This window comes from Triturus cristatus, chromosome 9 (assembly GCF_964204655.1).
Source record: "Triturus cristatus chromosome 9, aTriCri1.1, whole genome shotgun sequence".
NCBI lineage: Eukaryota > Metazoa > Chordata > Amphibia > Caudata > Salamandridae > Triturus > Triturus cristatus.
In genome coordinates, this window is record NC_140592.1 from 1,019,487,576 (window position 1) to 1,019,514,686 (window position 27,111).

Genomic DNA, 27,111 nt, shown 5'->3' on the forward strand with positions numbered 1-27,111 from the left:
TTTTAGTGGAAGATCGCCGCCACACGTTGCGGCAAACTACTCAATCAATGAGAGGATCAAACGAAGAAATGAGAGTAGAAAACAAAGACGGAAAGCCAAAAGGAGGAAACAACAGGGGAAAATGGAAAAACACAAAGAAAAGGAATTAGGTAATGCCGTGCCATCTGACAATACGGTCATCAATCTGACTGATGTGAACCTTACCCAATCTGAGCTTGCTTTATTATCTAAAGGACTGTCATTTTGCCCAAGAAGTTGTTTTAGGTATGTTCAAACCAGAATTGATTTTTTCAAATTCATACGGAAACTAAAACTACTTAAACACTTCAAACTAAACAAGGCTGCCGGCACTGCTGCCAATATTGTAAGTTCAGACAAGGCCGGTTCTCGGCTAACTGCCAGTGATGTAACGCACTTAAAAACCATTCATGCTCTTGTTGGTAATTCAGAGGGTGTGATATGTTCAACTCAACAACAATTGTTGGACCTAGGCACTACGGGCAATTCACCAGCTGTTAGCCCATTCCGTCCTAAATCTACATTCATTCCACTTATGCCAAAGGACGCGTTGGATGTATTTAGTGACTGTGTCACTCAAGACCTTAAAAATCTTAACAGAAAGATAAAAAAGTCATCGAACCGTCTGAATTATCAAGAGTGACAATATTCCACCCTAATCAATAAACTGAAAAACAACAAGGAAATCATTATAACTAAAGCACACAAAGGGCGGCAATGTTGTTCTGTGGGCTAAGAGTGACTACTTACAAGAGGCCTATCGTCTCTTGAACAATGAATCATGTTACAGGAAGGCCACCTTTAACGACATCAAGAAGCTAAAAGACTGCGTCCATGCTGAACTAGGACAATGGAAGAGGGATGGGTTACTCAACAAGAATGAATACAGCTTCTTAAAAATTGAGTTCCCAACCACTGCAGTTCTTTATTTCATCCCAAAAGTGCACAAAAAACAAGAGCCCATTCCATGTAGACCTATCATTTCAGCTCAGCGAAGTTTATGTGAAAATATTTCTAAATATGTTGACTTTTTTTTGCGGGGTTTTGTGGAAGAACTCCCATCCTACATCAAGGATACAGGGCATTTTCTCTCTAACATATCTGAGACGGTGTGGCAGGATGGTTATTGTTTTATTGTCATGGATATTTGTTCTCTCTACACGAGCATACGTCACTGTGACGGTTTACAAGCAGTTACATTTTATCTAGAGAAGAGAGACATCATTTTCCATCAACACAACATTATGTTGTTACGCATGATTGAATTATGCTTATGCAATAACTATTTTTTGTTCAACCAAGAAGTGTTTCAGCAATTGCAAGGTGTAGCGATGGGGGCATGTTTCTCCCCTAGTTACGCGTGTTTACACGTGGGCTGGTGGGAGGAACATGTCCTCAGAAGCATACATGACGATCTGTATCAGATTCATGTAGTTCGTTGGTGGAGATTCATCGACGACATCTGTATAATTTGGAAAGGGTCAATTGAATCGGCTAATGAATTCGTAAAGCTGATCAATAGCAACAACTTGAATCTTGAGTTCACTGCCCATATTAGTGCTGAGCATGTTGAATTCCTTGATGTTGAACTCTATATTCTTGACAGTATTATACAGACTAGAATACACCGCAAAAGTACAGCGGGCAATTCAGTACTTCATGCGCAGAGCTCCCATCCATATCATCTACTTAAAAGTATACCATATGGGGGTTTTTTACGCATTAAACGCATTTGTAGTACTGATTCAGATTGCATTAATTGCCAAAAAGACTCATTTCAGAGGTTTTTAGCCCGCGGTTATGCTCGAGTTGACCTGGAGACAACACTTGAGAAAGCCAACAGCACTAATCGTGATGATTATCTGAAATCGGTAATCAGGACTACCACTACTAAACCCACCCCTAAAAATGAGAGTGAGTGTAGCGAACCGGGCTGTGTTCGATTCATCACTACTTTCAGTAATCAGGATAAGGAGGTGAGAAAACTGATTTATAAAAACTGGTCCATAGTGAAAACCGACCTGACTATGTCCCAATTAGTACCTGATCTACCGCAAATCACGTTCAGGAGAGCACCCTCTATGAGGGATGCCCTAGTTAGGACGAGCCCAGAGACTACCAATACGAGCACTTGGCTCTCTAACCGTAAAGGTTTTTTCAAATGTAGCTCGTGCCGAGCGTGTAAGTTTGGCACCAACACTCACGAATTTATGGGCGCATTTGATTTAACTCCTACTGCTTTTAAAGGTTTTTTCACGTGCAAAACTGACCATGCAGTTTATGTTCTTGAATGTTCGTGTAATTTAAAGTATGTTGGAAGTACGAAATTACAGGCATCAGTCAGAATTTTACAACATTTAAGGGCCATTGTTAATTCTGATTCAAGCTACCCTGTTGCCCGACATTTTAAATTAGTTCATAAGAACAACCTGAATGATCTGAAATATTTTGTGATCGATGCAGTACCTAAACAGATTAGAGGAGGCAATAGAGAGAAGCGCCTTAGGCAATTGGAAACCCAATATATTCTTTTATTAGACACTAAGATGCCTAATGGCCTTAACACAGGGGAAGATATGCATACTTTTCTTTGAAAATTAATTCAGGATATTACACTCCCTGTGTGTACTAACTAACAAATTAATCTACTGTAAATACTCTATTGCAAAGTCCACTATACAGAAATAATCACTTCAGCTTTTAGATGAGTATAGTCTATTCAGTCTACATTAATAACTGCTGTATGAAGATCACTCCTGTTATCATATCCACCCTTGGGGTACCCTTTGGGGTATAGTTTAATTTCTCGCCTTGGGCTTGCTAATGTTCTGAATGGATATGTATAAGAAATGAAAGGCAACTTTGTTGGTTCTCTAGTTTTGCAGCCCCTATATACTTGTGGATTTTACTCACTGGGTTAATTTAACTTGTCTAATCTAGTTCCATTCTCTGGTTCTTAATAACTTTTTTGTGCTGCTACATGACTCTGCTAAATTGCACATGTGTTGCCTATTTTGCACTGATGCACTTGCACTTTATTTCCAGTACTGTTGTTTCTAGGAGAAAATGTCTATAGCAGGGCCATTTGTCCATTCTAGGATTTATCCTTTATATCGGTCCGGTACGCTCATTGTTTATTCTGTGTATTTGCACATACAACGATCTGTGCCATACATGTTTTTATTAGCACTAAGGCACGAGCACTTTATCTAGGACGCAGTAGTATATTAATGCATTATCCATTACAGTTTATTTGCATTTTTGTAACTCTTAACTGGTTTTATAAGTTGTGTGCAATGATTAAGCAATATTTATTTATATATGCAGTGATGTTCATGTGCAGATTTATGTCATTTTGTAGTTCGCTGTTAATCTTGTATAAAGGAACTATCTATTAATACAGTATTTATCCAGAGGGGACATATCTAATAATGATCCACATCAACTTTATATCATGTACTTTATGGGGCTTTATAAGGTTATATTGAAGAGGTTCATCCGCATGTATCGATCTTTTTTTCTACGGAATATTTATATATAATTTTTGAGACTCTGATTCCTTCTGGTTGTTTCATATATGGCAAACTTTAAGGATATGCAAGCACAATGTTTTACTTCAGGGTAGTTTTTTACTGTGTAACCACTATGGTTTAATTTAGATTGATGTGGCTATCCAACATGCTGCAGAATTTTGCACAGTTTAAGTATTTCTTCTAGTATTTCTTCTATTTTGTGTAGTCTACCCGTGATGTAATGTGGAAGTTTGCTGTTCTGTATGCCGCAATCCTATTGGCCCATATATAAGGGAGGAGTCTACATTTTACTATAATTGTTGTGTATGGTTCTTATGGTGTCATGTGATCAAGGCCGTGGCAACACGGCCAAAACGCGTCATGCCTACTGATTCTAAAGAATAAACCTTTTCATACTACAATCTTCAGCGTGTGGTGGTCTGCACCTGTTCCAGCTATATACTGGAGTCTGGGAACTCCTCTTGTGATATATATATATATATATATATATATATATTCAAAACATTCTTCGCAATGACCTCTGCCTCTGGATGGTGGTGGGCTGCCGGCAAGGACGCGACCCCTTCGTATCCAGACACCATTCAATCCTTCTTTCACAAAGATTGCGCCGAGCCCTAATTTGCTTTTTTAAGCATGCTTTACTTTATCAAGTTTGTGGCAAACAAGTCCCGACGCGTTTCGAAACCCGACGGTTTCTTGGTCACGGGTCCGTGACCAATAAACCTTCGGGTTTCGAAACGCGTCGGGAGTGGTTTGCCACAAACTTGATCAAATAAAGCACGCTTAAAAAAGCAAATTGGGGCTCGGCGCAATCTTTGTGAAAGAAGGATTGAACGGTGTCTGGACATATATATATATATATATACACACACACACACACACACACACACACACACACACACACACACTACAATGAAGCCATCTCGTCGTGGTATGTACATCTGCAGATTCCCATGCTCTGCCATCTACTGTTGGGCCCAGATGTTACAAGTTGCTTTTCTTCAAAGACTTTCGAGTCACAAGACCTCTTGTGACTTCTCCTTTGTTCCAGAATGCGTCAGCACAATGGCTCCACCATAAATCGTTTTTCAGCTGAATGGGCAAGACGCGTGAGCGGAGCGACTTGTTTAAGAAAGAGTGTGCTTATGATATGATATCATTAAAAATATGTGTAAACATCTGAGATTGTTGCTATCTTCTGGAGCGGAGGGAAGGTGCAGTGTTATTGGAAAGGAAACTTTGAGTCAATCAGAGATTGACAATGTATTTTGTAAATCACAGTAAACCTGATGCAAAAAATGTTTAATCATCTCTGGGATTGCTGATGCCAAAGATGACCACAATTGAAAGCTTTGGCATGTTTCTAACGCTTCGACTCCGGAAAAGTGTCCTAATGGTCCGAGTCTGATGATGGAAGGAACTGTAGAGCTGATACATTCTAGGAAAAGGTAGGAGTCGCAAAAGGTCTTGTGAGTCTAACCTTTCTGAAGAAAAACAATGTACAACGTCCAGGCCCAACATCAGATAAAATCAGCCCCATAGTTAATTAACTAAACACTACTTAAAATCAGACAAGGCTTTGTTAAAACATTGCATGGGATAGGAAATCGTATCCTAATTCAGCTATTATCAAAGCATATGAGGCTCTCCTTGGCAGCACATTTGTTTAAAGTTGGATTAAGTGTGCTACTTCGGAAGCCCAATTGTTCTGTTGTACATAATTATTTGTCAGGGGCACAAAATGACTGATGGGATTAAATGGTCCTAACTTCTAGCGAAACTCTATATTTTTAAGTGCGCACAATTGATGAGATGAATAAAATCATTGTAAAATAGCAGTTGTACAGATGGAAAATAAATGACAACCAAACAAGGAGATAGCACTATGATATAATAAACTATTGGATTTAGAAGAAGGTAAGGATGAATCCACCATGGCTGAATTGAGCTGACAAGCATCAGACAAACATTTAAGAATTAGTTGCATTTGTTAATACATTATGCCACACTCAAAGAAACAGCTTGTTTCACAATTCACAGGATGTACTAGTGGACCAATATGAAACGGGCAACAATGGGGAAAGGAAAAAGATGGTAGAGTCTAAATCAAACAAGCATTTACAATGCAACGGTCTCGGCATTTTTAAAGTTAGAGCTATTGGCATTGCTCATGACAATGCCGTTTCTTTAAATGTTTTAAAAACAAAAACATAAACAAAAATAATGTCATGAGCAATGCCACTAGCTCTAACTTTACCAATGCCGAGACCATTGCATTGTAAATGCTTGTTAAATCTCGGAGCTAGACTGCGCAAGCGCAGCCTTCGCAGCCGAGACATAAAAAGTACTCTGGAATCGTATACATTGAGGTTCAAGGTGTGTCAGCATAAAGGGGGGGGGGGGAGTCACGAGGGGCACAGTCTGATAGTCTAGTCAATATACATTTATCTAATAAAAAAACTGCAACACAAAAATTTGTAAGGAAGACAACAAATGTGACAGTAAATCTGTTCTGGTTTACTTAATTGCTTACAAACAGGCTGCATTTTAAAATAGCGTATCGGGTTAAGGAACCTGCTGAAGAAAGGTTAGTGTACCCTGCTATTTCCAGGGTATAGAAACAGTATGATATCTTTGGTGGATAACTCACTAGCTGGAGAGATCTGTGTGGTTGTAGTGCAGGTTTGACTCACCCCAAAACAGTATAAGGACAATGTGCAACATGCAGGACAGTGATTTGTATTTTATGTAGATAGCTACGGGGTTACACCTTTTGTCACAGAGTCCCTTGTGTTAACTAGATTTTTAAATGTGCTATCCTTGTATTATATTTAGCACACTGAGCTATGAACAGACATCAGTGAGCTAAAAGGAAACTGCAAGCAAGAACTGTACTTTTTTCGAAATCTTTCATTACTCCGAATTGCAAAAAAGGGCGGCTCTGAGTATTAATATAGATTTTAGTATAGGCACTCGCAATCTCTATAGTCTGTAGAACCCACAGACGTTCTAAATCCTAACTTTGTGTTTCTCCTATGCATTGCCTCCTAACATGCATGAGACGAGACTCCTACACCGTGACCCTCGTTGTCTTACAGTGCAGGTATACCTCTTACATGTACACGGAGGGTTGGAAAAGTTAAAACCCGGACTCTCACTCAATCATAGTTTGTCTCTTAAGCCCTTGTGAAGAGACAGCAGGTTGAGTGTCTGTGCTTTCCTCCTAGACACTGGCATCAAGACACAAGGCACCAGCTAGCTCCTAGCCTAAAGGACCAAGAGGAGTACAGGTGGCCATGTAAGTGAGACATTTGCGTTGCAACCAGTTCAAAATGAAATAAGAAACCTCTCTCATCCACTGTGGGTTGCTGGTGTGCCCATACTTTGTGCGGTCGCTGCTGAATCTGTTCCAGTGTCTTCCAGTTACACCGGGACAACGTTTGCACATTTCCCTGTGACCGGACTGAATCCCGGATCCGGATGAATAATAGCAGCTGAGCAGGCAGGATTCTCTTATTGCATGCACTCACGGCCGCAGCGGAGAAACCAAACAAGTTTAAAGGAGTGGGGTGAAGGTGAGGGAAGATAGGTGCGTGCGCAAATGCAACGCCGGGAACGTGCCATGGTGGGCGCCTCATGCTCTAACTTATGAGAAAATAAGAAAATGCATGCCCGGCAGGCAGTGCGCGCTGTGCGGACACCAGACATCCTGTGGCAAAACACCGGTGTCGTCAGGTGCAGACTTCTGCCATGCACAGCCGCGGAAAATAAAACACCGCGAGGCTGAGAAAATAACAGTCATTGTAAAGCGAGACAGAGATGGTCCTGCGGGCAGAGGACCCGCTGCCACTTGTGTGCCGGCGCTCGTGCAGGCAGGCGTCCCGGAGAGGGTGCAGTTTACTGGCAGCGCGGTGACAAGTGCACGGAGCTCCGGCTGTGTGTACAGACTGTCTAGCGCGCTCATCATCACACAGACCATCATCCTCCACCCGGAATGTGTCTGCGAGGGGGCGCTTCACCTGCGAATGTCATCATAGCTTCAAGCCAGCTTTACTTTCTCGCAGCCGGTGTGCCAATATCCACCCACAAGTGTGTCTCGCGCCGGAGCTCGCCTCTCACTGGCAAAGGGGCAGATTTTGTAAACAACGAAGCTACTTTGGGAATGCGATCAGCTGTCTTTAAAGAGATTAGCCGTATAAATGCATGCTTCTTCCCACGCCCTGGCTCCTGTCCCACCATGCACTGGATCCCGTCCACCACCACCCCCCGGCTCCCGCTCCCTCCATACCCGTACCTCTTCCTCCTCCGGCGTGTCCAAGTCCTCTCGGCCCCCGTGTCTGCCGTTCAGCTCCATGGCTTCGGTGTGAGAGCCCATTCTCCCGGCGGGATCCCTTCTGCCGCTGGCTGGAGCAGGGAGGGCGTGAGGCCTGGGCAGGCGTGGGAAGCAGCGGGCTGCAGTAGGAGGGGACGCCGCTCTGCGGACGGGGGTACAGAGCGGCTGATGCCCGCGCGGCGCTGGCTGTAGTAAAAAACAGAACATCCCTAAACCACGTCTATTCCTTAAAACGGGGTTTAAAATGCATAGGGACGGAGTGCCGTACTTGCTTGATCGGAAAGCACGTCCTCAACTTGAAGCCATGTGTGCTGTGCAGTTTTTTTTACGAACATTTCTCTCCAAGATTAAGTGGCGTAATGTACAATGAGTTAGGAGCTGCAAGTCCCGTCAATCAATTTAAGGTGAGGGAGCAACGCCGGGACACCACCGCCTTTCTCCGAGGCAGAGAAGAACTGCCTCGGAGAAACGCAGCCTCGGTTTCGGATTCGGGGGCGTGTTTCTTTTTCTCTCCTCTTGCCATTGGCTGGAGGAGAGAAAAACACGCCCTGCGAAAAGCAACGAAAAAACACGCCCCCCGATCCGAAAAGGACGGGGCTTCAACGGAGTGACTGGACCTCTTCTCCAGTGGCTGGCCAGCATTTAAGAGGCCAGCCAATGGAGAACAGGAGAGAGGAGGGGCGGGTGCAAGCCCCTCTTCTCAAAGACATTAAATCTCCGGACTTCCGGTCTGCCGACCGGATGGTCCCGAGACCTAAAAAATCGCATACAAGTCGCATCATGTCATTCTTTGAAGACATGTGAGGGACAGAATCCATCCAGCAGGTCATGCCAAGAACTACAGTGGTGAAAGAGCACTTGGTAATCTGAAGAAATAGTTCCAGCCTAATAAACGACAGTTGCTTTTAGAAAAGGCAATCATGTATCACCAAGAATTAGGTTAAGCCTAAGGCACTCAGGTTCTGTGAGAAAAATAAAAGTAGATATGATGAAAAAACTTGAGTGAACAAAAGTAGGGTCACAATGTTAAAGGAATATGCTACTTACCAGTATGCATCTGTTCTTGGCATGTAGAGCTGCAGAGTTGTACACTTAGCATAGATCGCCATCTGGTGTTGGGCCCGGATGTTTGCAGTTTGTTTTTCTTCTTGGACAGTCTTTGGAAGTCACGAGTTTGGTGACTCCTCCTTCGGTCCGTACTGCGCATGGGCTTCGGCTCCATCCTCAGATTGTTTTTCGCCAACAGGGAAATGATGGAGCGTAGTAATAACAGTGAGAAACCCATGTGTTGTATCTAAATAAGATGTACTGGAACGGATACAGGTAGCCGGGGAGGCGGGTGGGCGTGTACAACTCTGCAGCTCTACATGCCAAGAACAGATGCATACTGGTAAGTAGCATATTCCGTTCGAGGCATATGAGCTGCAGATTGTACACTTAGCATAGATTATATAGCAGTACCCAACCTTAGCGGCGACCACCGGTATCCGTTGCAGCTGTTTGAAAAAGTGTCTTTAGTACAGCCTGGCCCACCCTAGCTTGCTGCTTGGAATGCACATCTACACAATAGTGTTTTGTGAAGGTGTGCGGTGTAGACCATGTGGCTGCTTTGCAGATGTCATCTAAGGGTATATTCCCTAGAAAAGCCATAGAAGCCCCTAACTTTCTTGTAGAGTGGGCTTTCGGAGGAACAGATAATGTTCTCTTTGCCTTTTGATAGCAAATTTGTATGCATTTTACAATCCACCTAGCTATCCCTGATTTAGAAATGGGGTTGCCTTTATGTGGTGGAGAGAAGGAAACGAACAATTGTTTAGTCTTCCTGAAGGGTTGCGTTCTTTGTATGTAGTATAGCAACGCCCTTTTCACATCAAGTGTGTGTAGGGCCCTTTCTGCAACAGATTGGGGTTGCGAAAAGAAGACAGGTAATTCCACTGATTGATTGAGGTGGAAGGGGGAAATGACTTTGGGCAGAAACTTCGGATTTGTGCGAAGTATGACCTTGCTGTGATGCATTTGTATGTAGGGTTCCTGTATGGTGAACACTTGTATTTCACCAACCCTTCTAAGGGAAGTGATAGCTACAAGGAAAGCTGTTTTCCAGGTGAGAAACTGTAGCTCACATTTGTGCATTGGTTCGAAGGGCGGACCCATTAGTCGTGTAAGAACTAAATTTAGATTCCATACAGGGGAAGGTGGTGCCCTGGGAGGAATTACTCGTTTAAGGCCTTCCATGAAGGCTTTAATAGCGGGCACTCTGAAGAGTGATAAATGCTGTCTGTTTTGTAGATAAGCAGCGATCGCTGCTAGGTGTAGGCGTATGGATGAATATGCCAGGTTACACCTGTGAAGATGGAGCAGATAGCATATGATATGCTGTATGGATGCATCTAGAGGGTTGATTGTATTGTTACGGCAGTAAATTACAAATCTTTTCCACTTTGCGGCATAGCATGCTCTAGTGGTAGGACGTCTGGCTTCCATGATGATGTTCATGCAATCAGGGGGAAGGTTAAGGTATCCGAATTCTAGGATTTCAGGAGCCAGATCGCCAGGTTGAGCTGAGCTGGGTCCGGGTGCCTGATTTCTCCATGGTTCTGGGTTAGGAGGCATGGGGATAGATGCAGTTTTTGATGTGGTACCACTGACAGTTGTAGTAGCGTGGTGTACCACGGCTGCCTGGCCCACGTCGGAGCTACCAGAATGAGTGTGAGAGAGTGCTGTTGTAGCTTCCTGACCACTAATGGAATTAGTGGGAGAGGTGGAAAGGCGTATGCAAATCTGCCTGACCAGTTCATCCATATCGCATTGCCCTTGGACAATGGGTGTGGGTATCTGGCGGCGAAGCTTGGGCATTTTTTGTTTTCGTGGGTGGCGAAGAGGTCTATCTGAGGATGCCCCCACTGTTGGAAGAATGGGTGAAGAACTTGTGGATGCAGTTCCCATTCGTGTAGTTGTTGTGTTTGTCTGCTGAGCAGATCTGCCATGGTGTTTTGTACGCCTGGAACGTGCTGTGCCAGGAGAAAGATGTTTTGGGGAATTGCCCATCTCCATATGCTCTGGGCTAAGCGGGAGAGCTGGGGAGAGTGTGTCCCCCCCTGTTTTTGTATATAATACATCGCAGTCATATTGTCTGTGCGAATGAGGACTGCTTTGCCCGAAATCTGTTTTTGGAAAGATTTTAGGGCTAGAAAGATCGCCAAGAGCTCCAGATGGTTGATGTGGAGCGATTTTTGCTGTGGCGTCCATAGACCTTGCATGGTGAGGTGTAGGAGGTGCGCTCCCCAGCCGGAGAGCGATGCGTCCGCTGTTAGAATCACCTGAGGAACCGGGTCCAGGAACGGCCGCCCTTTGGAAAGGTTTGTGGTGTTCCACCACTGCAGAGAGTGATGGGTGCGGCCGTCCACCAACACCAGATCCGTCAGCTGACCCTGGGCCTGGTTCCACTGTTGTGCTAGGCACTCTTGAAGTGGACGCATGTGGAGTCTTGCATGGGGCACTATGAAGATGCAAGACGCCATCATTCCTATGAGCTTCATAAACACTCTTGCTGGAAGAGAGTGTTGAGGAAGGAATGTTTTGCGTAAGGCTTGAATGCTTGTGATTCTGGCTGAGTTTGGATAGGCAATACCCTTGGAGGTGTCTATAGTGGCCCCGAGATATTGCTTTGTGTGAGATGGTATGAGGTGGGACTTTTGGTAGTTCACCGTGAAGCCTAGCTGGTGGAGCAGTTGGATGGTGCTGTTTGTATGTTGCACACATTGGTCGTAGGACGCGGCTTTTATCAGCCAGTCGTCTAGGTAAGGGAAGACGTGAATGTGTTGACGTCTGAGGTGTGCTGCTACTACTGCTAGGCATTTGGTAAACACCCGTGGTGCGGTGGTGACCCCGAAGGGGAGAACCGTGAATTGGTAATGTTGCCCGTCCACCACGAACCTGAGGTATTTCCTGTGAGAGGGGTGATTGGAATGTGAAAGTATGCGTCTTTCAGATCCAAGGTTGTGAGAAAGTCTCCCTGGCAGAGGAGTGGGAGGACTTGCTGTAGGGTGACCATGTGAAAATGGTCTGAATGTATGTAGGCATTTAGAGGCCGGAGGTCGAGAATGGGTCTGAGGGTCCCGTCTTTCTTTGGTATTAAGAAATATAGGGAGTAGACCCCTAGATTTTGTTGATTGACGGGGACCTGCTCTATAGCGTGTTTTTGGAGGAGTGAGAGTACCTCTTGTTTGAGCAGTGTGGAATGTTCTTGAGACATTGGACGGTGCCTTGGTGGGATATTGGGTGGGGTAGATGTTAGTTCGAGACAGTACCCTGACCGAATGATTTGGGTCACCCATTTGTCCGATGTTATGGACTCCCATGTGTGGATAAAGTCTTGTAGTCTGCCCCCGACCGGAGTGGGATGGTCTGGGGGGAGCGGAGGGGAGTCATTGTGTGGGTGGGGTGGCAGAACGGGTGTTGTTGGTTTTGCCCCTGCCCTTATTGTTGTTGCCTCTGTAACCGCCCCTTTGATTGCCCTTTGAAAAGGTATTTTGAGGAGGGGACTTGTAGGAGGTAGAGGCGTTATCGGTGGAGGAGCCTCTGCCTGTGCCACGAAAGGACGAGCGTCGAAAGGAACGTTTAGAGGCTTGTGTTTGGAGTGCCCCCATAGACTTTGCTGTGTCTGTGTCCTTTTTCATCTTTTCCAACGCTTCGTCTACCTTTGGCCCAAAGAGAGTTTGCTGGTCAAAGGGGTGATTGAGTATGGACGCCTGGACTTCAGGCTTGAACCCTGAGATCCTGAGCCAGGCATGGCGACGAAGCAGAACACTTGTATTTATGGCTCTAGAAGCAGTGTCGGCTGCATCGAGGGCACACTTAATGGAGGTGTTTGTAATTAGTTTACCCTCCTGTATCAGGTCATGAGCCTTGCGCTTGTGTTTTTCTGGAAGGTGCTGCATAAGAGCCTCTAGTTCGTCATAGTGTGCTCTGTCATATCGCGCAAGCAGTGCTTGTGTGTTTGCAATGCGCCACATGTTTGCAGCTTGGGAGGCGGTGCGTTTACCAGACGCGTCCAGAAGTTTAGATTCCTTGTCTGGCGGTGGGGCTTCTCCTGAGGATTGGTAGTTAGCCCGCTTTCTAGCTGTGGAGACAACTAGGGAATCTAGGGGAGCAGGGCCCTTAATGTATGCAGGGTCTGTGGGTGCCGCTTTGTACTTCTTCTCTATTCTAGGGTTCAGTACTCTGGCCCTGACAGGGTCTTTGAACACCTCTGTAGCATGCTTGGTGACGCCCTTAAGCATGGGTAAGATAGAAGTAGATTTGTCTTGTATGTCAAATGTATCCAGTAGGAAGTCTTCTTCCACTGGTTCACTGTGCATGTCCACCCCATGATAGTGTGCTGCTCTCTGCACTAAATGATGAAACCCTGAGGAGTCCTCTGGAGGAGACGGCCTGGATGGGTATAGGTCGTCCTGAGGTATATCTGGTATATCAGGGTTATTGTAATCCTCCCATGGGTCTGGGGTCCCTGGTGGAGTGGGATCCACTGGGGCGTCCGCCGGGTAATTGTCCGGGTCCCCGTCATCCGGATCTGGGGATGGGGCCGGATCGTAGTGAGGTGGAGGTGGCGGAGACCTGGGAGGGGGAGGGGGTGGAGGTGGTGGAGGAGGTAGGGGAGGCGGTAGTGGGAAGGGCACTCTGAGGGGTGAAGTAGCAGAGTCCTTCCTTTTGGGTGGTGGAGGAGGAGCCGGAGTATCAAGGCGTCTTTTCTTGATAATTAAAGTCAATAGTCCAGTCTTTGGATCTTTGGACAGAGTCTTTTGTAGAGGGTCTGGTGTAAACAGAGCCAGTGGCGTCGAATCGTCCGTCGGCACCGGTGATTTCGGAGCCGAGGGCTTCGATGGTTTGTGTGCGCCATGCTTTTTTGGGGCCTCCTGTTTTTTCGGCGTCGAAGGAGTTTTCGGCGTCGGAGCGTCGGTGCCGACAGATTTATGTTTGTGTTTGGTCGGCACCGAGAGTCCAGGCTTCGGCACCGGTGGTTTCGGAGTCGAGCTGGATATTACTTTCTTCGGTGCCGGATGCTGTTTTTCGGCACCGGGCGTCGGCTGGCTCGATCCCGAGCTGCCGTGAGACTTTGGATGCTTCGACACCGAGCCCGAAGGTGGGGTGATCGAAGCTTTGGTCTTGGTTTTGCCCAGGCCGGCAGGCGAGGGAGTAACCTGAGTCTCTTTGGTTTTGGGCGCGGGGGTGGGAGGGGGCACAGTACTCACGGCCCGCTGCGCCGGTGTGATGTCCTCCACGTCGGAGTCGTCGGCTTCGGAAGCGCTGACGACGTCTTCTTCCTGCTCGGTGTGTGTTTGCCCCGAAGCTTCGGCGCCGTCTCCGAAGATGTCCGGTGGAGCTGCAGACGATGAGTGCGCCATGGTGCGTCGAGCTTTTCGATCCCGGATGGTTTTCTTCGATCGAAAAGACTTACAGGCGGGGCAGTCTCTGGCCTCGTGTTCTGGAGAGAGGCAAAGATTACACACCTGATGGAGGTCGGTGTGGGGAAATTTAGACCCACATTTTGGGCACTTTTTGAACGGAGTCCTTTCCATCGGCCGGGACCGGAGTCGAGGAGGGCCCGAAGGCCGGTGCCGATGTACGGGATGGAGAAAAGTGCCGCTTCGAGAGATGAAGATGATGATGAAGAAACTCGAAGATACGAGGATTTTCCGTCGAGGCTGGAACCGTAGAAGTTCGAAGCCGGAGCACGAAGTATCACATCCGAGCCCGATGGCGGAAAAAAACAATCTGAGGATGGAGCCGAAGCCCATGCGCAGTACGGACCGAAGGAGGAGTCACCAAACTCGTGACTTCCAAAGACTGTCCAAGAAGAAAAACAAACTGCAAACATCCGGGCCCAACACCAGATGGCGATCTATGCTAAGTGTACAATCTGCAGCTCATATGCCTCGAACATACTCTTACTGAACAGGTCCACAGGCTAGAAGGTACACAGACCATCCAATGAGTATATGTCAACCAGAGCTTAAGAATTAAGCTGTTTAGGAGAATTTTGAAACAACAACTGGCATGTGTCAACCAACCATATACTACGAGAGGGTTACAAGACAAGTCCAAAACAGTATGGTCAAAGTAATAGCCCCTTAATTCTCAGAGTAGAAATACCCCCTCAACAAGAATTGGGATGCTAAAGCTTTGGGGAGACATACATGGACATGGAATTTATAGAAAAGTCATGGCTTGTCAAGACAAATCGACCAATACTTTGCTTCCTCGTTGGAAAGACAGGGAGGGCTGGAAATATCTTGAGCGCCAAATTCTCCCTTGATGTGTTGTCTTCTAAAAGTGACATGGAAAGGTGTTTTTGGGTAGTGACCTGCTTTTGTAGGGGTAGAAGTTTGGCATTAACTTCAATATAACCCAGTGGCGGATGGCACGGATCAGGAGTGGCGAGACGGGGAGCGGGAGGGAATGTAAAAAATAAAAAATAAATAAAACTTACCTTAACGCCTCTGCGTCTCTTCAGTCTCTCCTCCGCGTGAGGACTCGGCTGGAATAGGAACCAGGAAGCACTTAGGCTCCCCTGACCAATCACAAAGCTGCAATGCAGCGTTGTGATTCGTCTGAGTGCCGTGGTTCGGTGCTCAGCCAGGGAATGGGGGTCTGGGCATGCTCTCAATGCAGGCTGTACTGCAGCCTGCGTGGAGAACATGCAAAGTGCGCATGAATGTTTGGCCAGCGCCAGAGGGCCAGTCAAGCATTCATGCACACTTGGAATGGGCAAACCACTCCTCCCCTGCCCTGCTCTGTAAGCAGAGCAGCCCTGCCCGCCCCGGCCACAAAGCAAAAGGAACAAATAAAATGATAATCACATTCAGTTATAATTTTAAAAAAATCCTTTAGTTACACTACTTTAAAGGGGTGAGGCGATGCTCCTCCGCCTTAGCGGAGAAGCCGCCACGGATATAACCTGCCAGCTCTGGCCTGGAAATTTTTTAAGATACGTGTTAGAAGACATAGCACACCACTTTGCACAATGCTGACCTTAGATTTCCATTTTCCTGCAGGATCTTCAGTAAGTTAACTGGCAAAGCCTCTTTCAGAAAGCATTCACTCTGATCCTGTTTTTCTGTCAGCGAACTGTGGGATTTAGTCTTTGATACATTATCTTGTGAAGATGTTTCTTGTGCATGCTGTGCGGGTCTTCCTGGTTCTCTTGGGATGGTGGGAATGCAAGAAGTTGCCTCAGATTCTTCATTATCTTCTTCTTCTCCTATGTCCTCTTCTTCCTCGATCTGAAGCTCAACTTTGCGGGGGGCAGCAGTGGATTTTGAAGTGCCTGGAAAGGAAAAACATGGATGAAGCATTTCTGAGAACCTGTCTCGAGGCAGAGCTGCCTGGGCCTTTTGGGGAATGAATGCTGTGGTCTAACGTAGTATCACACTGTGTGCACTTGTAATGATATTGTGAAATTAAATTAATAAAAATAGAAAACATGGTGCTTGATGCCTGCAAAGAAGGCAGTTGTTCACTTGCCTCTGTCTGACCATTTTATCAAGTAGCAGTCGTCCACCCTCTATTACGTTTCATAGGTCTGGGTGATGGATACTTAGAGAGATGGTGCTGCTGATAAGCACTAGTTCTCATGCTGCAAAAAGTTATAGGAATTCTGAGGAGCATAAAGCAATCAGCGCAAGAATACAATCTACAATCAATACCCATTGTTGTCCAACCCTGCATCACTGCTAGTTGCACTGTTGTCGCTCCCCAACAACTATAAGCTTGACCTTTTCAACCTTCAAAGAAATCACTGCCTGCGCTATTGCTTCCAAGGTATGCCTATGCGTGAGAGAAAGTCTAAAGTTTCAACAGGCAATTTAAAACTAATAAAACCTAAATTGTATTAAATTTATATTTAACCACAGGCAATAGGAATGAGGTATACATCTCACTTACAAATCTTAGCTGGAGTGCAGCTTAATATAGAAAGTTACGATTTGGGGTGTTGCTTGGCATAGAGTGTTTAAATATGGCACACCAAGTATTCCTCCATGGTATGGAATGGATTCATCAGTGAGGTGGCAGAGGATTCTTCAGGGCAGTCAGAGGACCAGGGGTTCTGCATGTGGTTCCCAACAAAGCTTCACAATGGAATGTTAAGAGGACTCTTTAAGGTGGAGTGTGGAACGTCTATTCTGTGTGGTATTCCAAGGAGGAGAGAAGATTTTGCAGTGATTTTAGCCAGAGCAGTTTGTCAGTATGATCTGCAAGGGTTGTGTAGTGAGCCCAAGGGTTTTGGAGTGGGGCGGGCCAGGATTTTGCTCTGTATCATGACACATGGCTTTGGAGTGCCACATAGCTATAATTAATGTGAAGTGCCACAGCAATTTTGAACAAGGGTTCTGGAGTGTGTTGAACCACAGAATTCTTTAGTATTGTGTCCAATGGTTTTGAAAGTGGCATGTCTCACAGGATTCGAGTGCCGTCTGCTGCAAGACACTTTATTGAGGTGTGCTACAGAGTTGATGAGTGTGCCACAGGGTTCCGGAGTTTGGTAAGTCACAGTTGTGTTGTAGAAAGTAAGGTTAAGGCTTATCACCTGCAAACAATCTTTAGGACCCACCTGTCTGATGTGATTGCCTGCCAGCCCAGTAAGAATTGATGGATTCTGCCTCCCAAGGGGTTGCTGTGTCCCTGTAAGGGCACCCTAAATAGGCTTAGTAGTTGAGGCTGCATGGGGAGGTGGTATACTGGGCGGTACACAGACCTTGGCTGAGGGGAGGTGGACACCTCGGTTTCTAATGCAAAACTGCAGGGTTCCCTGTGGGGGCTGGACAGGCTTCAGGAAGGAACTTCTCAGCCACAGCCACAAAAGCAGTAATGGAACTGCTGCTGTTGGTGAGGTGGGGCGGAAAGACCCAGAGAGCGAGCGGTCTCCTACTCTCCTTAGAACGCTCGAGAGCAGAATCCGGTTTGTCCGCAAACAGGCAAGTGCCATCAAAGGGCATGTCCATCAGGCAGGACTGGACATTACCAGACAACCCAGTTGATTGCAACTACGCACAGCAGTAAATGGCAACATTTGGTGCCTATGGCCTGCCCGATGGAATCAATGGTGTCCAAACCACAATGAATCGTGCACTTGGTTGCATCACAACCATTTTGAACCATTTTGAATCACCTGAGAGAGCTCAGTCTGAAGGTCATCAGGCATATCAAGGAGGGCTTTGCCACCAAATCCCAAAGGACGTACGAGTTGCGACCAGCACACTGCGGGCATTAGAGTGGCTGGTGGAAGCTTGCACCATGAGGCTTTCTGGTGAGGGGTGCTGCAAACGAAAAGCCGGGTCACCTGGAGCAGAGCAATGGCACATTGCAAATTGTCGATTGACCTGTGGACTAGAGCACAGATTGGTCTAAGCTCCCAGTAAGGTATCCATCGGTGCCTCGTTGAAAGGAAGAATGGGCTCCAAAGATGTCTGCCCTGGTTAAATGACCTGAGTTTGTCTTAAACTCCAAGATGAGGATCTGGTGGTCAAGAACTTCGACCGCCCTATGCATGTAGGAAGCAGATTTCTCTGTGGCCACTAGCCTCCTCTAAGTCCTCATACCATACCAATTGTCATTTTGGTAGGGCTGAGCAAACTCATCACTTGGGTCGCAGTCATTATCTGAATCTGTCCCAATCTGTGGCAAATCAATTAGGGGAAGTGGCCCCTAGGGCGGACTCGTGTGACTTTAGTCAAGGTCGTACCAACGTCGGACAGAACAATCGGGCTGCCTCCTCGAACATCGGTGAAGTTGGTATTTTCGCGTCGACATGCCCAGGGCCAGCATGGATCATGGCGCTGGAAGCGGGGTCAGGACAACAGACTGAGGCAAGATAGTATCAGAAGGTCCCACTAAGTCAGAGGATGAACCTGCCGGTGGTATCCCAGGTGGCGGGTCTCTCAGCTTATCTGGAGCATGGCTGCACAGAACTCCTCTATCTGATGCGGCATGACTAAAGGCTGACTTTGGGAGCAAGATCGAGAAGGGTGGCGCTGATTCTGCTCAGCTAGACATTTGCTTACGACAGTCCTTACAAGGGTTAAAAGCTGTTGTTTTTGTGGTGACTTAGCTTGTGCATTAAAGAAATGTTCGAGGTACCGTCTCAGAGACATATGAAGAGACACTGGAATCGTGTCTAGAGGGAAGGACAGAAAGGAACTGACACCAGGCATGCAGAATGGTGCTTATATAGGCTCCACAAGTATTTTGTGAGTGGAACAGCGTCAGTGCAGAGTTGCACGGTGCCACCTTCCTGCACGCAGACGTCCTGCTGAAAAGTTGCTGGATTCATGTCTGTGGAATATATAAAAGGTGGGAATATGAGGCTAGAAGTCCCTATCAGAATAAAAGCTACTTAGTACTTTGTGGCTTTTCACAACCTTTCATTACCTAGTTTCAAGTAAAGTGCAATTACAACATTATTGATTTCCATTTTAAAAAGAGTACTTTGATATATATGCACTTCTCCTTTTAAGAGAAGCTGGTGGAGAGTGTCTCTAAAATCCATTAACCTGAAAAATAAATAGCCTCCTGTACATAAATACAAAGAATATTAAAAATGTTTTCTATCCATCTGAAAATGTATTACGTTTTAGGGGGTTTTGTAACCAGTTGCCATATGAAGTGCTAGTGTGATTCCACTGTTATCCATTTCCTTTAAAAAAAAACATTGCATCGAGTCACAATGGAAATGTATTTCAATATGTCTAAGATCCAGGTAAAAGGACCATACAACTACTTGAGTCAAAGTTCTAATTCCACTCATAACACAATTACTTTAGTTTAGCGGTATCGCAAAGTTTAGACAGTTTGATCTTTGTATGAACAGCTGGAAATATATATGTTTTCGTATGTTACAAAGCATTACACAAACACTCTTCCACCCATGCATATTTTTAAAATGTTGTCAAACTATATAATATGAATGCCTTATCATGAAAATTAATGACCACCATGGACCCTACGCCCTAACTCCTAGGTACAAATATGCCTCACTTGCTATACAATGAGTCATGTCTTTTAAATCCATTAATGTGCCATTGGGCCGCACCATCTAATACTCCAGAAAGGTAACACTTGTCTTAATCCAAGATGTATTATGTTCAAGTTTAGGCATTAGCCTGTGTAGATATTAATCCCAAGGCAAATGCTAAAAAAATTGACAATGCAAATTTCTAACATTAACCTTCTGTATGGTCACATACCAAAGTCTGATCCTGCATATACATCATCCAGCAATACAAGGCCAAAAGCATAACTTTCCCTTCATAAGTCTTCATTTAAGGTGTATGCAAACAACCCTCAGTTCCCCAAGATGCCCTATTAAACTATGTTTGTTTTAATAATGGAAAGTATTCAGAGTATGAGACTGCTTGTGAGTGAGGTCCAGCATACATACAAGAACGAAGAAAATGGTGGATGGGTATTCGAATATGGCAGCAAAAAGCACAATTAGTAGTTTCCCCAGTTACACTCATAAGAAAAGTCCTTTGGGAAGTAGCACCAGCACAACAGGTTCAAGAACACTAATTCATCTGAACTGGTGCCACAATCTTTATGTTCCAGGGAGGGGCTGCTAATAAACAATAAAATAAACAAATAAAATATGTTTTTCTATGGAATAAAATTCCACTGAGAGGCCTTTCCATACCTCTGCGTTGCACCAGTCCTGGTCTAGGCTTGCCATGACGCCGACGACGCTTGCGAACTTCAAGGGATAGGAGTTTCCGTTCATAAAGTGCTGCATGCAATTTGATATCCGAATAGGAAGAAGACATTCCAAACTCCATGCCGCCATCTCGCAACGATCTAGAAACACAATGCAATGGTCAATCTCACAACAAAGTCTATTGCATTATGTATGTAATCATTGTGCTATAGACCGTTCCATCTGCTTCTTCTACTCTATCAGCTCTGTAAGCATTTGACATATAGCTGTATCATCAGCACAGTTTATGATCCTTCAATTACGTTGTTGGTCTTTTACATTCAATTTTGATATCCCTTGGGTAAGGCAGGTTTATTCTGTTTTAAATTACTTGGTGCAGATTGTAAACTGAGTCATGAACTTGCCTACTGGAGTCCTGATCATACGAAACAGAATCACAATCCTACAATATGAGGTACATTCTACAAACTGAGGAATAACCTTACAAACTGAGGATTCAACCTACGAACCGAGGAACCAAACTAAACACTAAGAGTCTGATTCACAAAGGGCCTCCATACGTGTGGCAGAGGGCGGGCAACGAGGTGGGGCCTCTGTACTGCAGTCACCCATTGCAGGGCCCCCGCCTCGAGTGTGGCCCTCTCCACCACATCTGTAGGGCTTCTACTGCGAGTGCGGAGGATCATTTTGAATTGGACCCTAAAAAGCCGTCTCACAAACTAGGAAAAGCTGTCGTTCAAATGGAGGCATCATCCTATAAACTAGGGTACTTTTTAACGAACTGATGGACCTCCCCACCCCCGTAGGATGTGTGCTACAATGTAAGGAAACATCCTACACACTGAGAAACCATCTTACAAACTGAGGAATGATCATGCAAACTGAGAAACTGAGGAACGATTACAAACCTAGGTCCCATCCTGCAAAACAAGAGCCTAATCCTGCAAACTGATGGCCAATCTTACAAAACGAGGGGTAATCCTACAAACTGAAAGCTAATCCTATATTACATCAGCTGTACAAAGTAAGGGGCAATCATACAACCGGAAGGACAATGGGAAAAATAAGTGACAACCCCATAAAATGAGAGTCTACCCTACAAATTGTAACTCACTACCCCAAATTCATTCCTAGTTCCAAAGAAAAGATGACGCAGCACAGTAAGACATAATCCTCTAATGTGAGGAAAAATCTGACAGGTGGATAGTTTTATCTAACCCCTGCTTCCTCATCTTTAGAATATCCCATTGCGCCTGACCCAGAAGATTTTTCAGCATAGTACCTGTGCACCAGTAGGCCGCATTGTGCCGCTCCACGTTGACCCCGTTCCAGCCTGAAGTGACGACTGGAGCAGCATGTAAGTGCCACCCAATGACACTGACCTCAGTTTTTTTCTTGACACTGTCTGAGCCCTTGGACGTGGAGCCCAAAAACCACTGATATGTGCCAGAGTGCAGTTCTGTAATTCAAGACGTTTTTAGAAGGAAAGGAGGCCTTTCCACAGAACGGGAAGGCAGTGAGGAATCTGTGGTTAAAGCATCAACTAGAAAGAGCATTACCGAAGGTAGGTAGCTTGTTCTTCTGATGAATACTTCTAAGAACAGATTCCTGATCTTTAGAATAGATATCAAAGCAGTACATTCCCAAGTGGAAGGTCTGTGGAAGGACTCAGATCAAAAAGTCCTGCAGGGCTGAATGGCCAAAAAGTCATTCCTGTCGGCCCTGGCTGTCAAGGCAGTAAGACTTGGTGAACATATGCACCAATGCCCCCAGTGAGGCCTGACAAATATCTATGACAGGAATTCTGCATGCCAAGGCACTGGTAGTAGTCTTAGCCCTGGTGGGGTGGGCCCTAAGTCCTTCTGAAGGCTGCTTCCTGGCCAGTGTGTAGCAGATCTTAATGCACAAGATTGTCCATCTGGACAAAGCCCTTAACTGCAATGACTTGCCTTTCTTTGCACCAGAGAACCCCCCATAGAGCTGATCGTCCACCAGGTGATCTTTGTTACAAACAATGTGAAAGCTCAGCACTCTTGTGGTGTCCAAACAATGGAGTTTCTCCTCCTCTTTCAAAGGAGTGAGGTGGACCAAAGAACGTTGCAAGTGTGAAGGACTATATGACATGGATGCCTAAGGAAGCTGTAGAAAGCAACTGTGCATCAGCTCAAACAGGTGCACAAAAGACAAGAAAGGACCAAATTAAGAGTCCACTGCAGCACCACAAAAGGTTTAGGAGGAAACGTATGAACTAAGCCTTTGAGAAATCACATTACAATCAGGGATTTAAAAAAGGAGAGTTGGTCCAGTAAATAAAAAACGATGACAAAAGAGCCAACAAATAACCTGTCTAAGTGCCCACTGCAAGCCCTTACAGGGCCAAATTATAAAACAAACAAAAATACATTGATTGTTTGGCCTGTAATGTGTCCTTATTAAGGGTACCATACCAAGTCACAAACGTGTCCCAGCATCCAGCATTAATAGACTTTGCTGAAGCATGCCTAGCCACAAGAATGACATCCACTACTTCAGAAGATGAAATACGGTCGTCTGCCACAGCTCAATCTCAAAGCATGGAGACGTGCGGGCCAGGTTGCATGACTATGCCCTGCTGCCACTAAAGAAGATCAACAGGCATTCATCAGAGAACAAATGCTCATGCCCAGAAGTTCCAGGTACCATACTCTCCTGGACCACAGCACTAGGTTAACTCAGGACTTTTATTTGCCACTGCAGAGAACTCGCAATATCAGCATTTTTTGCATGCTGGAGTTCCCAAGAAGGCTCTCTCTGGGCTCTCTGTACGTGTGGTGTAGATCACTGGACTTCTGAATGTCTCTCCGTCACTGCCTCTCCTACCTCGAGTTCTGAAGTTCTCTAAGTCACTATAACTGGAACCACGGACCAAGGGTGAAACATCGGAATCATAGTTCTGGGCTTGCAGCTTCACTGAGAAGGTACGATAAAACACCACACCCAGGTTAGCTCCACTGAAAGGGAGTCCCTGTGAAGGAGTCAGGCGTGACTTCAGCATGTTGAACCCTAACGATGTCAGACGGGTCGCTTTCCCCTGGAGACATGAAAGGGAGTCTTCTGGAGGTCGTTCACAACTGACTGTAGTGAGCCCTCCTTCAACAGCCAGTCATTGAGGTAGGGTATGACTGGTATACTTTTGTGAACACCTCCAATTCTCCCCATTATAGCTCTGAAAGTCATTGACCAATCTGCATCAAATTTGGTCCACTGAAGGTATGAATTCTGCAGACCATTTCCCTCATGTATGGTGAAAATAGGTTAAGCATATGTATGAAGAGCACAAAAATGGGAATTCCTAAGTAATGAAATATTAACCTTAGCTACAGCGGCATGCATACACCTGTACACAATTTATATAAAATCAGGCTTTTTTAAATAGCCAATTAAACCTTTAGCATTAGACATACAGAGGTTATGTCACTATTTCTCCTATCAACATTTCGGATTCCATAATTAATGTTTCTGATTAGCACAACCTATTGTAGTAATCTGTTTATTTTATTTTTTTATTTCCGATGCTATTCCGAAGTCAGTGTACATCAAGAGTCATGGGCCCACAAAATAAAGGTAGAGCTAAAGTGTGGTTTCCAACTTGTAGTGGTACATCCACGCAGCAGCCTTTCACTTTTACTAATGCAACATGTTTAATAATACTTTAGAAATAATGAAGGTATACAGGCTTCTCAGCCTAAGACAGAGAAAACTGCACTGCACTTTTAAGCGCCCAGGAGTATTGAGGATGCCGGCTCGAGGCCCGCATTGGCTCAACATCCTGTGATTCTGGGAAAATCGGTTAATCTCCCTGTTTCTAAAACGTGTAACATGATAACGTAATTCTAATATGAAGCACTCTTATGCCCTTGGGTCATGTTCGCACTATACGCAAAAAAAATACACGTTTTTAATATACAGCATAATTGTATACCCAGCAAATCAGATTGGATCCTATGTTCTCAATAAACTAATTGTTGCACAGTAGCCAGTCAATAGGTTGAAATGCCGCTTGAATTTCTGGACAGATTGAGCTGCCCTGTAAGGTCACCTGCAAGCCCACGCCAGGCATCCTGTTGCACCCCCATGTTAGCTGTACGTCCCGCTTCCAATGGAACCTTATCGGGGAAGATTGCTTGCTTCGAGGTGTAGTTGGGTGAGGGGTGCACAGCAAAGCACCCCACTGACACTGCTGAGACGCAGTGGACCGTAGGGGTGCTTCGGGTAATGGGTTGATGCAGAGTGTGATGCACTGAGGGGGGCACGGAATGGACAGGACCAGGAAGGGCACTATTTGAAGAAATCCCCGAAGGTGACAATAGTAATTATGTTTCCTCATACTTCACTTTTTTTTATGTTTATAAAAGGTATTATTCACACACTAAATGGTACTCATTTTATCAATTTCAGAAGGATGAAAGATGGAGTCACCCTGGCTGATATTGAAAACTATCAACAAGAGGGGGACTGTAGGGCTTTTAATAGAAGTCCAGCATATATGCTCGATCATGCAATAACAAAAGAAGATATGCAGTTCCTAGAATGATCAGACAAGTGAGAGGAGAGTCTGAAAGCCACTGATTATGTGCTTCGTCAAGATAAATTGGAAAGGGATGAAAGGAATTCCTCCTGTCGGAACTAGGGTCCTCACACACCCAGCCAGCTAGGTGTCATGCTTCATCATATGGACCTGCTCCTTGTCAGTGGAAACACTCACTGACCCTACTGTCAATCACGGACACTAGTGTCAGTGTCCCCAAATAAATTTATTTGGGAACACTCACTGACACTACTGTCAATCACTGACAGTAGTGTCAGTGTCCCCAAATAAATTATAAAGGCCGCCGCCACGGGCCACCAGTGCCACACGGCATCCGCCCCGAGTCCTGACAGTGAGAGTGAAGGAGCGGTCATGAGTGAGCCCCCAAGACCCACAAAAGGACCAGACAGAAAAACAGAGGAAGAGGAGCCCTAGAGGAATCGGCTCGCACCACTCTCGAGGAATCCACTTGGAGGGGGAGGAAACCACATTAGCAAAGGCCGCCCCCGAAGGGGGCTCGAGGGCCGGCGCCATAATGGCCACCAGAGCCCAACAAGGAACGGAACTGGTTCTCGCCAGCGAGAAGCGGCGCAGGGCGAAAGGCCCTGAGGCCCCCGCCCCCCCCCCCCCCTTCCAAGAACAATAGGAAAAGAGGAAGGGGGGGATATAAGTCGACGCTCCACCTGGGGCAGCCCACTTGCACATCATGGGAGCTGGGGGAGCGGCGCCAACGATTTTCGAATAGCCGCTTTTCCCGTGGCAGGAAACAGCGAAGAAGGACCCCCAGCCAGCAGAAAGAACGAGGAATCCAGCTACCATGAGAGGTGCAGGGAGTCGGAGGACTGCGCGGCCCCCGCTGGGGCATGGCAGGTAAGGACGGAATGGACCGAGGTCGAGAGATGCAGGTGCGACCCCCAGCTCCCCAGGCGAAGACGATGAGGTTCTTGGCGTCGAAAGCAGTCGCAGTCGCAGGGTAAGGGCTCAAGCAGCGAGGAGTGGCTGCGTTGCCTGCTGGTCATCCTTGCTAGTTATAATAATTGTGTAACACTAGGTTTATGTACGAGTTAGGTAAATTAAACCACAGTAACGGCGATTGTTGCTGTAGGCTGGAAGCCCAGCGGCTATGGGCTGGACTGACGCCTCATAACACCGACACTGCGGCGGGTGCCACCATCTCAATTTACCCCGTAATAGAAATACGAGAAGCGTAAATCAGGCTGGTAGAATGGCTCAGTGGGTGACGGGTTTGCGCAATGTCCGCAAAAGGCATAGGATCCAGTATAATATAAATAAGAAGAGGCCAAAAATGCCAGGGAAGTGTAACATGGTAATTAAGTAATCAGTCCGGTTTCCGGGTCACGGTCACAAGCATGGCGGGCCTGGCATCAAGTGCGAGCCTTCCAATTGTATCCTTCGATGTTACTATAGAGGGGCAGGTGCGGCGCGTCCCGGTGGGAGTGGGATTAGGAGCCGCCTAGTTCTTATACTGTCGACCGATCGCACAGTAGTTAACGCCCCCCCTTCTGACCGTCGCCAAGATATATACCGGGTGTAGCAGCTTCCCCTGCCCAGAGGGCTGCAGGTTAGATACAGGAAGCAATTCCCTCTGGTGGCCTCCCATGGCTGAAAATTCTGCAAGACTCAAGGCCACCGCAGCGCCTGTGGCATACATCAGATCAACAGCGAGGGGCACAGACAGAGGAGGGAAACTCAGTCGACATACTAACGGCTCAGCAAGTTAAGCGCTGCCGCTGACGTCCGGGTTGACCTGTAGGTCACGAGTTCTAATCCTGGCAAGACTGAGAAATTCTGTTGAAGCATTTGGCGTGATTATCACGATATACGCTTAAGAAATCTTAAATCTCCAATAAACTGTAATTCATGTACAAGAGATTACAAACAGCCTGTGATGCTGGGCAAATCACTTACTCCCTTAGCGTTGAACCCGGAAGCA

General features: G+C 46.0%; 1 protein-coding gene across 8 annotated transcripts in view; it reads right to left on the reverse strand.

The window, feature by feature from the left end:
* TTLL5 (tubulin tyrosine ligase like 5) overlaps positions 1-27,111 on the reverse strand; it is a 1,306,640-nt gene that overhangs the window by 756,264 nt on the left and 523,265 nt on the right. For all 8 annotated transcript variants that reach the window (XM_085626706.1, XM_085626705.1, XM_085626700.1 and 5 more), the window contains 2 exons: positions 20,573-20,730; positions 15,916-16,210 (listed from right to left, as the gene is read on the reverse strand). In XM_085626706.1, the coding sequence (XP_085482832.1) occupies positions 15,916-16,210; positions 20,573-20,730 (453 nt within the window). The remainder of the gene's footprint in view (positions 1-15,915; positions 16,211-20,572; positions 20,731-27,111) is intronic.